This window comes from Empidonax traillii, unplaced genomic scaffold, assembly GCF_003031625.1.
Source record: "Empidonax traillii isolate 1590-97213 ecotype Southwest subspecies unplaced genomic scaffold, ASM303162v1 scaffold2393:size25216, whole genome shotgun sequence".
NCBI lineage: Eukaryota > Metazoa > Chordata > Aves > Passeriformes > Tyrannidae > Empidonax > Empidonax traillii.
Window position 1 is genome coordinate 2,478 of NW_020957586.1, and position 15,016 is coordinate 17,493.

Here is a 15,016-nt window from a genome sequence, read left to right on the forward strand (position 1 = left end):
CCCCCTTTAGAGAGTTACATGCAATGGGAGGCACTCCAAGCACTGCAAGGGGGCACGTATAGGATGCCAAGTTCTGTGCAGCTTCCAAAACTCGTGGGAATTTTACCTTTCTGAGCTTATTTCTGAGCTCCTTCGCTCAGTTCTTTATGCTTTTCTCCTTTTTTTTTTTCCCCCCCACTAGAATGATTCAGCCAGGTCACTGAAAAATAAAGAGTTTGACCCACAGGAAAAAAAACACCACTTTAAAGAAAGCCTTTTATAACAACAAAAAAAAACCTAAAGAGGGAAAACCTGTTTTCTCTCTGGAGGGGAAGGGCTGGGATCTCATACATAGAAGTGATATTTTGTGGAGGATGAGAGTGGATTATATATATATACATATATATATATAAAATTAATTTTCATATCAACTAGCCCTTAGTTCATGTTTGATCTCACGTCCAGCTTGCAAATTCTGTTGTATTGTGGAAGATATCACTTAAATATTTGTGCTCCCATCTCCATTCCTGTTTTTTCGCTGTTGTTTTGGCTTGGGGCCTGTCAGACTCGCTCACTCACTGCTCTGCTCCTTTATTTTCCTTAAAACTGGTAAAACTACTGGGCTTTTTTTTTTTTAACTTTGCACTTTGCTTGGACCAGGGAGCAAACTGCTCTTCAGCTGGGGAAGGCATTAATTCTCCCTCATTCCACCTAATTAATGGCATCAGCTCCGCAGTGGGAGAGGAATTTGGTGTCCCACGGCACAACAGGCGGCTTTTCCCCCGGGGTTTCCTGGGATCAGCACTTTGGGAATGAAACAGTAACACAAACCCAAGACTGGAGACCTCGTGTTAACTTGGCATCACAACGGGAAATAACTTGTTAGCTCTGAAAGCAGCTTTTTTTTTGGGGGGTGGGGGGTGAGGGGTTGGTGGTGGGAGAGGAAGAGTTCAGTCTGCAAGCGGGACTGAAGGTTAGAAAGCCCCAAAAAACGCCGAGTAGAGAGTGGCAAAACCCAGATCCCTCTCTTTGCAGGATCCTTTCCCAAGGTTTGGGGGGCAGGTGAAGCTCGACCCAGAGCCAGATTTTTGCCCTCAATGCATTTCCTGGTTTTTACCTCTCTCCAGGACCGTTTCTCCCGTTAGTGCATTAGGAGGGTGCAGCAGAGATCCATCAGCCCCTCGATGTAACACAACCCCAACAAATGGATTTCCCAGGCTCTGCCCGGTGTGCATTAGAGAACCAGACGGAAACCATCTGGGAGACGTTGTCCTGAGGGCCATAAATCCTCGGGAAGAGGGGGAGGCTTGAGCCACAGGGAGGGTTTTTCAGGGCTGAGACGAAGAGCGTCTCAGGATCCAGCGCTTCGGGCTCGTGTCCCTTGTCCCCATGCCCTGGGTGCTGAGGGCACCGAGGGCATCGCTCCCAGGTCCAACCCTGCTACACCAGGAGGGATCAGCAGCTCGAGCTGGGGGAAGGGGGGGGCCTGGCTGGCTCCTGGGGGTACCCCCAGCCCACTGAGCATTTCCAGGCAACCTGCTGGATGTGGGGGTACCCCCAGTGCCAGCAGGAGTTAGAGGGGTCTTGTTTAATGTGTTAGGTGAGGCAGGAACACGGGAACAGGGGGAGGGGGGAGGGAGGTTGTTTTGGCTGTCAAGAAATCAGTGGGTAGAAGGAAGGAAAATAAATTAAAAATAAAATAAAATAAAGTAAAAAAAAAAAAGCTAAATGTGCCGGACTTCTGGCAGCACGTGGTCCTACCTTTCAAGAGACCTTCATGGTCCATGTGGATAGACCAGGTGAAAAGGAGAAGAAAGAATGGGAATAAAACAGAGAGAAGCAGAAAGAGCCTGATCAGAGAGAGAGATATGATGAGCTCTGCATTTACAGGGGGCAGTGCTAAAAAAAAAACCAAAAAGGAAACGCCCGCGTTCCTCAGGGTGGGGCCTTGAGTGCCTCGTTATACCAAACACAGCTGGGACAGCTGCTGGGAGCTGGGTGAGCCTCCCTGGGATGGCCACCAAGGGCTGTGCTTGGAGGCCACCAGGGAGCAGCTGCAGGGGAGGGTTGTGGCTCTGGGGACAGACATGCAGCAGGACAAGGGCCAAGGGGAAGGGTGGCTTGGGTTTCCCTCCAGCCTTCTGCTGGATCTCTGTGACACGGCCCGGGTGGTGTCACCTGCTGCCAGACCTGCACCAAGGACGGTCCTGTGTCCTCCTGCCTTGCTGGGGTGGCCCATCCTGGCAAGCTGGCGCTGCCTGCGGTGTGGCACCTCTGCCAGGGGACTGCCCTGAAGCTCAGCTGGAATCCAGCAGCTGAAACCGCTCCACTTGCCCTTCCCAGCATCCCGGGTTTCCCCACGTGCAGCGCTGAGCGTTTGGTATAATGAGGCACAGCCACCGGCACAGAACATTGTCCAAGGATAATGGTCTCCTGCTTGGAAAAGAAGCTTCCCAGCTTAGCCTCTGCTCAGGAAAACCATTATTCTGTTCGTGGGACAGAAAGATGTGACAGTGTCTCTTAATTACGGGCTGCAGAGATCCGAAAGTCGCATGCACGGGGCATTAAGGACGTGAGGTGTGATGAGAGCACATCAGACATGCCATGTGGAGGTGGGGAGGGGAGCCACTGAAGGACTCACGTCAGCTCAATTCCTGTCCTTGCCTGAAATACTAATTGCTCCCCTCCTTGAGCCCAACATCACAATCATTTCCAATCTTAATCAGCCACCAGCATTTCGCAGCAATCCTTCAGCTTCACCTTCCTTTCTGCCTCCTTGAGGGGAAGCCTCCTATTACTTCTCTCCCAGGAAACCTGTTGTTCCTGAGGAGGGGGCGAAGTTTATGGGTTGTTGGGGTTTTCTGGTTGTTCTTTGATTGGGGTTTTTCCCCCCCCCCCCCCCCCCCATGTTCAGTCCACAGGACAATGAGATTGAAAATGTGGGAGCATCTTGGACCTTGCTTGTTGTCCTCCTACTGTGCCTGTAGCCTGCAAACTTTTGGGAATGGGGCTGTCAGTCGAAGATGGAGCCTCAGCTAAAAGCAGGAGGGTGAAGGATTTACCCCATTCCTTCCCCTTGCCTGGAAGTCCATGCCCCTTGGATGGTGCTGGGGCAGCAAGTGCAGCACTGCTGCCAGCCATGCCAAGAGCTTGGGTGTCCTTCTCTGGCATCCATGGCCCCTGGCAATGGATTTGCCTCAGGAGAAGAGGGATGGGGGCCAGGAGGCCTCAGCTGGGACCACCCTGGTGGCCTCTTGAGAAGCAGAGCCATGGAATGAGGGGGTACTGCCAGAAGCTCGGCTGGGGGGCCTGGGCTGAGCTCCAGGGGATGAGCTGAGCCCGAGGAATGTGGTGGGGGGAAAACCTCTGGGGGGATGAGGGGTTTGAGGCTTCCTACGTGGGATTGACACCATCCCTCAAACCTGGGAAGCAAGAGGCTCCCTGTCAGACTGAAATCATCAGGGGGACTTGTTCTGGACACGAGCTGGGGGTTGGGGTCATGGCTCTGCACCAGCAGCACCGGTGAAATCATGCCTGGGAAGGGATGATTGATCCGGGGCAAAACCTGCACCAGGACCAGGCTGAGCTGTGTCTCCTCTGCTGTTCTCAGCCAGGAATCTGAAGGGAACATGCCCAGGACTCTCTGTGTGGATTTATTGCCACCCCTCCAAGTGCTGAGCAGCATTCCTGGCACGATGAGGAAGGTGTTGTTGTCCCCGGGTGTTGTTCAGGGCAGTGAAGAACATCAGCCTTTCCCTAGGACATGCTGCTTCCTCTGGGCCCTGCTGGGTGTATTTGTATTCTGTATTGTGCTCTCAGAGGACTGGGGAGCTTTGGGCTTTAATGACATCCTTGGGAGAGGAGGAATCGCTGCTGAAATGGAGTTTCTGTGCCAGCGACAGCCCAGCCGTGATCTGGGGGAGGCTGCACTTGTTCTGCTTCCATTGACTGCTGTGTGCAGGCACACTGGGTTTGCTGCCTCTAAAGTCTCTGGCAGAACACGTGTGTCTTCTTCCACCCCTTACTGAATCCCAGCTAAATTCCCCCCATCTTTGCTCCCTCGCTTTGTAACAGCGCTGGGAGCATCGGGGTGGAGTTCACCCCTGCTTTAAGTCAGGAGAAAAAAAATCCTGCTGGCCTGACTGGGCTTTGGATCCAGCTCAGACGGGGAAAAAGTGCATTTTGGTTCTGTAAAGCCGAGCCCAGCCCAGTGGAGGTGCTGGAAAACATCCCTTCACCTGTCAGGGGTGGGCAACACGATGAGACCTGACAGCAGGACCTGCTCCCGCTCCCGGGGGCGGCCACGGAGAGCAGCAGGGCTGGGAATGCCTGGGAACATGCCTGTCCCTTCCTGACACATCCTGGGAGTTTTCCTGGGGTGGAAAAGGGCTCTGCTGCTCTTTAAAGGGTGACATTTGCGTGCAAGCAGTGGAGTGGAGCCCGGGGAAGTCGGAGAGGTTTCGGCTGAACCCCTGCTGGGCTGGACCAGAGCCCTCCAAGGGGGTTTTGGTGGGGTTACCTGGGGACCTCACAGAAAATTCCTTGTTTGGGATGCAGGCAGACCCCCACATCAGAGTTCCTGTGTGCTTTCAGGGCTGATCCAAGCAAAATTTGGGCATTTCTCCCCTGGACACTCCCTTTGGGCAGGAGAGAGGCTGAGCTACAGGGTGATGCTCCAGAAATACCCTCGGGCTGATACAAAGTTTGGGGTTTTTTGGTTTTTTTTTGGGGGGGGTTTCCTGTGTTAGGAGTGTCATCAAGGTTGGTCTGCTCCTGCTGAGAGCTGTCCCGTGCAGCTGATGCCAAATCCCAGCTCTACCCTGGGCTGATCACGCCAGGGGGAAGGAGGAGACCTGAGCAGCATCCTCCCAACCTGGTCCCTCAGGAAGTGCTTCCTTTGGCAGAGGACTCTCAGAGGGAAGGAGGCAGGAGGAGGAAGGTGGGAGGAATCATTTCAGAGGCTGAGTGGCCCCGGGGGGGCTGCAGTTACGGGAGGAGAGCGCGGTGAGGGCTGTGATGGCTGGGGCAGGGGCTGATGGGGGGGGCGGGGGGTGGGGGGGTTGTCCACATGCCATGGAAACGTACCTGTAGTCAAAGGATCCATCTTCCACGTTCTTGTCCTCGGGATTTAGATGCTCATCTTTATTGTCTCGGACTGGAAACAAGCAGAGCCCCCACCACTCAGGTTAAAATCAGTGCAGGAAATCAAAGCTTTATGAGGCAGCTGGGGGGGGGGCTGGGACACCCCTGGGGGGGTTGAAGGGTGGCTGCTCATGGACAGGTAAAAAACCTGCACCTGGGAGGGCTTGCAAAGGGTTCTCAAAGGGTTCTCAAAGGGTGCTGCTGTGTGGCACCACAAGCCCTGCAGGCAGGGTGCATTAATTTTAGGATTCCCTCTCTTTGCTTTGCAAAAATGTGACGAGATTTTTGCCTGAGAAGCTCTTTTCCTCACTGAGGACAGGGAGGATGTGCAGGGCAGGGGCTGTGCACACACAGCAGGAGAGCCCAGCTCTAACTAAGCCTGCACAGAGCCCTGGCCCAGCCTTTAACCAGCTGAAACTCATCCCACCAACAGCAGAGGAAGTGATCCCAGCGATTCCAGTGATCCCAGCGATTCCAGTGATCCCAGCTATCCCAGAGCCACACAACTCAGCCCTCCCCACCCCAGGAGCGTGCAGATGTTTGGGCCAGCAGCAGCCATGGCCTCACCTGGGTATTTGCCCCCCCTGCTCCTCTTGATGAAGCAGACGATGAGCAGGATGAGCACGAGCAGGGCGATGGCACACATGAGCCCGATGAACCAGCCCTGCGTGGCGATGTCCACCTGGTTCTTGGTGTAGGCTGGAGAGGGGGAGAGAACGAGACAACAAAACAGCTGTGAGGGCCAGAGCAGGAGAATGGAGGGAAGAGCTGAAGAGCAGGACAGGTCAGGGGTTTGGGGGATCCCTGTGGCGCTGCCTTTGGGTGTCTCTGGGTGACCTGAGGCTGTAGCACAACATCTGAGGGGGCTGGTTTTTGTTTTGTTTTGGTTTGGTTTTTTTCCATTTCATGCTGGTTGGTCCACTCAGCATTTCACCAGGAGCTACAAGGGGCAAAGAGGCACAGCATAAAGTGGAAGCTGGCACAGAGCAGGGGGGAAAGGGACTTCACAAGAAGCAGCTGGGTGACAGATTTGATCTGTTGTCTGATGGGTCTGGAGATGGCCCTGGGAAGGGAGAAAGTCTTCTCAGTTCAAGAGGATCCACACCTGGTGTCTGATGCAGCACCACTGGCCCAGGGGGTCGCTGAGCCCTGAGGGATAAACTGGAGTCCTGCACTGAAGAGGGGGGTGGGCAGCGGCTCTGCCACCCTTGGGTGGCCACAGAGGGTCCCCCAGGGCTCGCAGGGGACTTGTGGAAGCCCACCAAGACCTGGCTGGGGCAGGACGGGGGGATGCAGCAGTTGGGAACAGCTTTGAGGAACGACATCTGGGTCCCAGGGAGTTGAGAGGTGGTTTGATGGCACAGGAAGGTGTTTCCTCCCCGGGGCAAACCCTTTCTGTCAATGCTTCCAGCACCCTCAGGAGGCTCATGACTATTGATGGGATTAATCCCGAGCAGGGAGGTGTCCTGAGCCCCAAACAGCTCCTGACTGCTGTGTCCTCCCTGACGTTCCCTGGCTCCTTGTTTGCAGCTCTCCTGCACGGTCAGACAGACAAATCTGTGTCCTATAAATAGCTCCACGCTGCCATTTTCTGGCTCTCATTGACATGCACTTGGTATTCAGCAAGACAGAGCAGAGGAGAAAATAACCTTCAGCGCAGCAGGAGTGGGGGCTAAATTTAACCAGGAGCACACAGAGGTGTTCCTGGGGGGAGGGCTGGGCTGCCTGGCATCCAGCTGGGCACTGAGACGGGCAGGGGGCAGCCCTTTGTCCCGACAATCTGACAAGAAGGAAGATGGTGTAAGGAAAGCACGAAAGAGCCCTCTCCCTGGATGTGTTCTCGATGGAAGGCTCCTGTGGGAGAGACAGCACCTGGAAAAATGGGTGGAGGGGGTGAACTTCCCTAACCCAGATCATTGCAGGGCTTAAGTTGTGCTTGTTCCATGGGAACGGAACCCAGGGGAAGAAGTTCCTTCCTCGGGATGAAATCTCAGCCACAGAGGGAATTTCAGGCAGGGAAATTCAGCCAAAAAAAGAGAATGACAAGAAGGAAAATGGTAGAGAAGTGATGTCAAGCCCTGAACATTCTGTGCGTGTGAGCAGCACCGACCTCCTGGGCTCACCCAAGGTGGAAGGAGCTGCCTGATGGTGCCCTGGCTGCTCTGGCTGCTTTTTCCCCCCTAATGCTGCCAAATTCCACGTTTACCTTCAGCACAGCCTGAGCTCCACAAGGTCCTCGAGGATGTGCTTTTAACAGGAGAGAATGAGGTTATGACAGAGAGGAGCTGAGAACTGGATTCAATTAGCTGAGTGCTCGGGGAGGGAAGGGGAAGGGAAAGAACCTTTCCTGGCAAGCTCTGAGATGGACAAAGATTGCATCAACAGCCATGGGGTGGGGCTTTTACAGCCAGGAACAAGGGGGTCTTCCAAGTATCAAGTGCCAGAGGAGCCTGAGAGGTGGGTTGGAGGGCTGGAGCTGAGTTTTACAAGGGAGGGAGATACTGCAGCAGGGGGTGGTGGCACTGCCTGTCACCAAAGTAGGGGTGTCACTGCCATCCTTCCCAAAAAAGCAACACGTGAGGGCCGAATCAGAGTCACAGCAATGTGTGCTTGGAGCTGAACGAGTGACTGTCATTGCAGCGTTGGGAGGGGGGAGACTGTCACAGGGCTGCTGGGATTTGCTTTAGTGGAAGGCCAAGATCAAGGGGAAAGAGGGGAAAGCAGCTGTGTAATCCCACAGGTCCTGATTGGAAATGCCACTGCAGAGCCTTTTTTTTTTTTTTGAAAGAAAAAAATTCATTATAATCTGGTGGCAGCAAACACGTCACCCAAGAGTCCTCATTTCTGTGCCAGGGGCAAAACTGTGCCCTCCCCCAGCAGAACAGCAGCAAAGGCTTTGTCTTCAGTTGGAAAGGAGAACACTGGGAATGGGAAGTCCCACCACCTCCAGCCTCGAGTGATCCTCTTCCCAGAATCCCAGAGTCACTGAGGTTGGAAAAGCCCTCCAGGATCTCTGAGTCCCCCCTGTGCCCCATCCCCACCTTGTCCCCAGCCCAGAGCACTCAGTGCCATGGCCAGGCCTTCCTTGGACACCTCCAGGGATGGGGACTCCAAACCTCTCTGGGCAGCCCCTTCCAATCCCTGACCAGCAAGAAATTCCTGCTGATGTCCAACCTGCCCCTCCCCTGGCACAGCCTGAGGCCGTTCCCTCTCCTCCTGTCCCTGTTCCCTGGGAGCAGAGCCCAAAATCCCCCCAGCTCCCCCCTCCTGTCAGGGATTGCAGAGCCAGAAGGTCCCCCCTGAGCCTCCTTTTCTCCAGGCTGAGCCCCCCCAGCTCCCTCAGCTCTCCTGGTGCTCCAGACCCTTCCCAGCTCCTTTCCCTCCTCTGGACACAATGTTTGTCCAGGCTGAGGAACTTATTGATTTCAAATGTAGAAAACCTCCTTATATCGAGCTCTTTCTGCTCTTTCAAAGTGTCCTTTGCTGCTGGGAGGGGCTCTGGTGGCTCACTGAGTTAATCAGAGTCAGAGGGCCGTGTCCTGCAGCCACAGTGCAGGTGGGACATTTCTTCTTCCTCTGCCCTCAAACTCAAGAAACCTTCAGAACAGCTATTTGCAAAATACAGAAAAACCATCCCCCCACCCTATCCCCCCCCCCCCCCCCAAAAAAAAAAAAAAAAAAAAAGAACAGTGCTTTTTTTGTCCAAAGCATTCCTGATGGCATATGATTGTCAGCGGGGGCCGAGCACTTGTGTCAGCAGATCCAGCCAGCAGAGAAATGGATGTGCATTTATTCATGCACATCCCACAGTGCCAGGGCTCAGGTCACCACCAGCCTCTAGCACAGGGATAAAGGTGGCCCCCATCCTTTAGTCTCCAGGAAAATAGCAGTCGGAACCTCTCAATTATGGAAAATATATGCAGAGTCTCCCAGCGGGAATCAGCCAAGGATATTGCTTTTTTTCCCCCCCTTTTTTTTTAATGATTCCCAGCCCCTGGCTGGCCCCTCACTCCCCCCACAGATCCCAAAGTGGGTGAGGAGCAGGGGAGAACAGAAACGAGGCGGGTCCAGGTTGGGAATAGTTGTCCAGAGGGATAAGTCTCATGGTGGGGTGGGGGCTGTGGAACTGGAAGGGATTTCAGAATCAGGGGAAACAAAACTGGGGATGTTCCACAGCAGCTGGAGCTGTGCTGGGGAGAGTCTGAGCAGAAAAATCAGCTCTAAGGTCTGGGGGCAGAACGTTCCAGTGGCTGCTGTGCCCTGGGTGTGATCCCATCCCGAGGCAGTGGAGCAGTCTGGGGAGGCACATCAGAGCTCAGGGCAGGGCAGAGCCAAGGCCAGCACTCACTGGGTGTTTCTGGGCAGCATCTGACATGCAAAACACATGTAGATGTGGCACCTGGGGACAAGGATCAGTGGTGGCCTTGGCAGTGCTGGGTTAATGGTCAGACTCGATGATCTTTGAGGTCTCTTCCAGCCTTAACAGTTCCATGGAACACCAGCAGTGTCATCTGTCCCTGAGTCCTCTCAGCACGTCAGGGGGGGTCGCTCAGGGGAGTTAAGGCTTGCCAAATTTTTGGACACCAAATAGGATGTGACTGGGAGGGGAGTGTGGGGAGCTGCTCCCCCTCCCTCTGCCAGCTCTACCTCGATGGGAACCCCATTCTCCTTTTGCACTTCCCAGCAGAGCCCAGTGAGTTCTCCATCACTCAGCTGGATCTGAGCACAGTCATTTCAGTTCCTTGAAAGTCACCTTTCAAAGGTGACTTTGAGAGCCCACTGCCCCTGGCAGGGGTGGCTGCTCAGGTGTTTCCCTGCTCCGTGGTTTTTCCAGCCGTGCCCTGACAGGCAGATCCCTGCAGATCCCCCACCCAGGAATACAACGGGATTTGAGGTTGTTTGGATTCACAAACTCCTGAAGTGCCTGTGGGAGCCAACAGGGGTGTGGTGATGAGTGGGCAGCGAGGGAAGCCCACGGCCAGGGAGCTGGAAAACCGCTGAGCCCGGAAAATCGCTGATGCCAACGACCCCGGGGCCAGACGACACATCCCTGCGGGCTGGGAGGCCCTGTGGGGATGCCACCCGTGCAGACCCCACGTTCCCACTCCCGGTCCTGCATCCCGTCACGGATCCGTCCCCTCCAGCCCCTCTGGCACAGCCTGGACCGGACACGTGCAAGCCCCATCCCCGCGGGAGCGCAGACAACACCGAGGGGCGGGCGGGGGGGACCACGAGCAGAGCCACGGGGACACCACGAGCAGCTTCTCCACCCTCCTGCAACCCCCTTTCCTTCACGGGGGGACCCCCAGCCCTTCCTGGAAGGTGCAACCTGCCGGTTGTCTCCTGCCCAGAGGCAGAGCTGGGGGCGGCGGGGGGGGGTTGGATGCGGGTTTTCCATGCAGTCACGGTCCAACCCCCTCCCGCCACGGGAATGCCGTGATGGGTGGGACATGCCTGGGACGCGCCGGGGCTGCCGCCCATCTCACCTGAGCTGGTGGTAAAGGTTATGTACGAGTGCTCGCTGGGGCTAGACCATATGGGGAACACCCACAGCTTGTACATCATCCCCGGCGTCAGATCCGCCAGCTGCACAGAGGAAGGGGTCTGAGCTTTAACAGGGATAGATCTCTCTGTGTTGTTACCTGAGAAACAGAAACCGCACATCAAAGGCAGCCGCGGGAGGCTCCGCGATCCCCCGTGCCGACACTGCGGGCGATGCTTTTCGTGCCGCCCCTGCTCGCGCTCCGGGAGCTGCGAGGGGGCTCCCTGGTGGCTCACCCAGGGGGACCAGGGATGCGGGAATGCTCCCTGGTGGCTCACCCAGGGGGACCAGGGATGCGGGAATGCTCCCTGGTGGCTCACCCAGGGGGACCAGGGATGCGGGAATGCTCCCTGGTGGCTCACCCAGGGGGACCAGGGATGCGGGAATGCTCCCTGATGGATCACCCAGGGGGATCAGGGATGCGGGAATGCGGGGCTCGCCACGCCAAGAAACAAAAAAAAAATACCCGGATACTACTCAAATCTCTCCCTGCTTTTAAGACCTGGGTCTTTACCTGGCCCAGCCTCGGGTTTGGGGGTTTAGTGTAAAAAATAAAAGGTAAAATTTGCCTGGTCGTGCTCAGCTGGATGAAGGTGCTACAGGACTTGGTAAAGGAGCTGGTTCCTGTGCTGTTGGGGGTGGGACCTGTGCACCAGGTGTGCTGGGGGGGGGTTAAGGATGAGCTGGATAGTGCGTTAAACTGGAACTGCTCCCCCCAGCTGGCACGTTGGTGCTTTTGAGGGAGGAGTTCAGCCCCTCTGACTCAAGAAGGGCTGCTCGTGGGCTGGTTGCTCCCTGGTGCTTTCCAAGAACAACCCGTTCTTGTCATTGTGCTGGGAATCATTTGCTGATGAGCTTAATTCGGGGCATTATCCATGGAATTCCAGCCAGCCTGCAGCGGGGCTTGGCTTTGTGGCTCTGGAGGGGCTGCAGGGGAGGAGAAACGTGGCTTTGAGGGTTTGCTTGCATCAAATGCCACCAAAAAAGGGTGGAGAGCCTTGACTGTCCAGGAAGGGCTGAAATCTCCAAGATTTCCTCCCTGATGAGGGTCATCCCATGGGATTGCTGCTGCTGCTGCTGCAGCCCAGACTCAGCCCAGGTTCAGCATGTGGGCACTGGAAGGGCAATGCCTGTGCTTGGGGCTCCCAGTGATGGGGGGAAAACAGGCCTGGCAGAGGGTGGTTTGGGAGCTGGGATATGGGATTATTTAGGGCTTGGCAAGCTGGTGTTACCCTGACTTTTATGGAAATGGTGGCCTGCAGGAGCCCTGTGGAGACAGACCAGGCACTGGCTCCATGTGGGGAGTTCTTTCAAAGAGAACTCGAGGTCATCACTTAAGGGATGTTTTAAGTGGCCAGAAGTGGTTTCCTGATCTAACTGGTGTATTTTAAATGCCCCTTTCAGGCTGGCACAGCAGCTGCTGGGAGGGCTGGGGTGGCTGGGAAGCAAAGGCAGAGATAAGCAGCCAGCACTGCCTGTCAGGGAAAACCCCAACCAACCAGCAACACGCCAGCATCCTTCTAAACAAGAACTAAGCCCAGAGAGACTGAGTTTCCAGACTAAGTACGAGCCTTACAGTGTTAAGAGACAATGATATCCTATATGATGGGAGGTTTGGGATCATAGAGGATTCTGCCAACTCCAGGTTCAAAAAGCCAGTGTCCAAAAGCGTTCAGAAGTGCTCTCCAATTTCCATGTTTAGAGATGTTTTTAAGGCTCTTTATGCTGACCACACGCAGCCCAGCTCGCAGTTCACAGCCTTGCCCAATCTACATCTCACAAACAAGGAGGGGGAGAATCCCCTGGGATCCACCAGGATTCACTCTGGTCCTCCCTGAGCAGCCCAGGATCTTCTCCCCTCCCATCCTCCACACACAGCAATTGAGGTAAGTGAATCAGGTGGGAGCTGGCAGGATCTCTAATGGCACCACCACCCTGTAGATTCCCCACGCGATCTGATGCTTACTGGTGATATACTTAACCACAAAGTCAGTTCCTGCAGAGTAATTGTGGCTCCAGGTGATGTTTGCCCAGTTACTATTAGCCATAGCTCTTATGTCCCATATGGACGATCCATTGGTGGCTGGTGGACAGGTTAGAACAGGAGTTGTTGTTAGTATTTTGGAGTATAAGGAGGCCTCACCTAGTGCTGGTAAAACCCTCACAGAATAATTCCTGAGCTCAGTGCTTTGATCTCAGCCTGAGTGTGCCTTGTCTTTTCAAGATTCTCAGCTCTTTTTTTTTTTTTTTTTGGGGGGGGGGGAATTTCGGTAGCAGCAGCTCACTGTGAATGGTTATTTGAGTCCAGCTGCCCTCAGCTCATCTCTGGAGTGTGAAGAGTCCCTGAGTGGGGGAGCTGGGACCAAACTCTCCCCCGGCTGGAGGCGGGAGGCACCTGCATGGATGCACACGGGCTCACTGCCACAACCAGCAGCCGAAGCTGGGAGAGATGGTTGTCACCTGACTGGGCCTGGGGACAGCCAGTGGGGCAATGAAGTCACTCGTTTCTGATGTTGAAGTTAAGGGTTGCCGACGTTGCTTTGGAGAGCGGATGAACTCGGTCTCTGGTGAGGTGGAGCTAATCCTGCCCTTCAGTGAGGGTCAGGGACGGGGGCTAAGTTACACCTTTGGGGGGGTCTGATGTTGTTATTACTCAGGGTGCAGCTCGTGTTTCCATTTGGCAGAATACAGATAAATAACTGCAGTCCCTGTTGTGACTTTCGGGGCACCTGATGCTTTGGGGTGACCTAAAATCCCTCTCACACACCCTGCGCTGCCGCCCCCACAGCAGGGCTCAGCCTCTTCCCATCCCCTCCCCCCGCTCTGTGCCTCACCATTAATTATCTGTTTTCAATTAGCAATGTTTCCCCACTTAACAGGGACACTGTGGTGGTGATGATCTTGCTTTGTTACTGAAACTGGGGTGTCAGGTGGAGGCAGGACCTCCCAGCATAAGGTTTTTGGTGGTTTTTTAACCACCCTGAGCTAATCTTATGCAAGAATATAAAGAAAGGGGTCTGAACTGAGTAACAGAATCATCCCAGAACGGTTTTTGGGTTGGAAGAGACCTTAAAGTTCATCTCATTCCACCCCTTGCCATGGGCAGGGACACCTTCCACTAGCCCAGGTTGCTCCAAGCCCTGTCCAACCTTTAGATTTTTGTTTGCATTCCTGGCTTGACTCCCTTTTTAAGTGAATATAACTACCCACAACTATTTATTAACTGTAGACACCATCATAGCAGTACTTTAAAGACAAGGCTCAGGGAGATACACCTCTAAAAGACACACAGTGGGGAATATGCCTCCCCCAAAGCAGAGTCTGATCACCCTGTTCCAGCTGATTGCACGGGAGGCCGATCCCAACCTGGCAAATCCCTGGCTCGCACTCCCTGTGCTGTAACTCCCACACTGCCCAGCTCTCCTGTGGGCTGTGGCATCACAGGGAGCAGAAGCACCGACCCAGAGACTCCTATAAATGCTGACAGGTCTCTCAGCCAGCGGCTGATGAGCTAAATCTGAAGTGACACCTTCTGCCAGCAGCCCCAGAAGCCCCTTTTTAGCGGCCCTGAGACGGGGGATAACGCTCTGCAGGGGTTTGCCACCTCCTTCCCAAACACTGCTGCTCGCCCAGCATCGCCACGCCCCAGGGAGGGCTCTGTGTCCCCCCAGAGAGTGACACCAGGGGGGTGGCACTAAATTACCAGGAGCCACTCGGTGCCCCGCCATTCCCAAAACGCCCCCCAAAGCCTCTCCCGGGGCGTGGGATGCCTTAAACCCGCCCTGTGCCCGGACTGAGCGGGCCCTGAGCGGGACATGGGGAAGGTGGCAGCAGGATCTGAGGGGTTAGAGGAAAAGGAAAGCTCAGTACCCAACTCCTGCTTTGTGGTGGCTGCCGGAGCCCTCTCTGCAGCTGCCGTGGTGCTGACGGCGGTGGTGGCGGCCGTGGTGGTGGTTGTGGTGGTGGTGGTGGTGGTGGTTGTGGTGGTGGTGGTTGTAGCTGTGGTAGTTGTAGTTGTGTCAGTAGTAGTTGGGGTGGTGGTGGTGGTGGTGTCGGTGGTGGTGCTTGGGGTGGCTGCAGGGCTGGTTTGCTCCACTGCGGTTGGAGGCGTCCCAGTCGCGGCTGGGAGAGGGAAACACTGGCTTGGGATGTCTCCTGGGGGGGCCCTGCCCGTCCTCCCCCACGCTGCCCGTGCCAGGGGAGGGCAGGGGAGCGGCACAGCGTGGGGGGGATGGCGGGGAGGGGGCGAATCCCACCGGGAACACAAGGCTGAAGGGCTCATCCCCGTGCAGGGATGGCCATGCACCCCCCCTACCAGGGCTAGGAGAGGCACTGGGGGTGAGGAGGGGGCAG

General features: G+C 55.4%; 1 protein-coding gene across 1 annotated transcript in view; it reads right to left on the minus strand.

Moving 5' to 3' along the window:
• LOC114071887 (neurofascin-like) overlaps nucleotides 1–14,758 on the minus strand; it is a gene marked incomplete at its 5' end in the record, with an annotated part of 15,969 nt that extends 1,211 nt beyond the window's left edge. The window contains 6 exons of the mRNA XM_027909770.1: nucleotides 1,741–1,752; nucleotides 5,065–5,134; nucleotides 5,689–5,820; nucleotides 10,608–10,763; nucleotides 12,630–12,746; nucleotides 14,534–14,758. Coding sequence (XP_027765571.1) covers nucleotides 1,741–1,752; nucleotides 5,065–5,134; nucleotides 5,689–5,820; nucleotides 10,608–10,763; nucleotides 12,630–12,746; nucleotides 14,534–14,758 — 712 coding nt within the window. The remainder of the gene's footprint in view (nucleotides 1–1,740; nucleotides 1,753–5,064; nucleotides 5,135–5,688; nucleotides 5,821–10,607; nucleotides 10,764–12,629; nucleotides 12,747–14,533) is intronic.
• Between the last annotated feature and the right edge of the window lie 258 nt (nucleotides 14,759–15,016).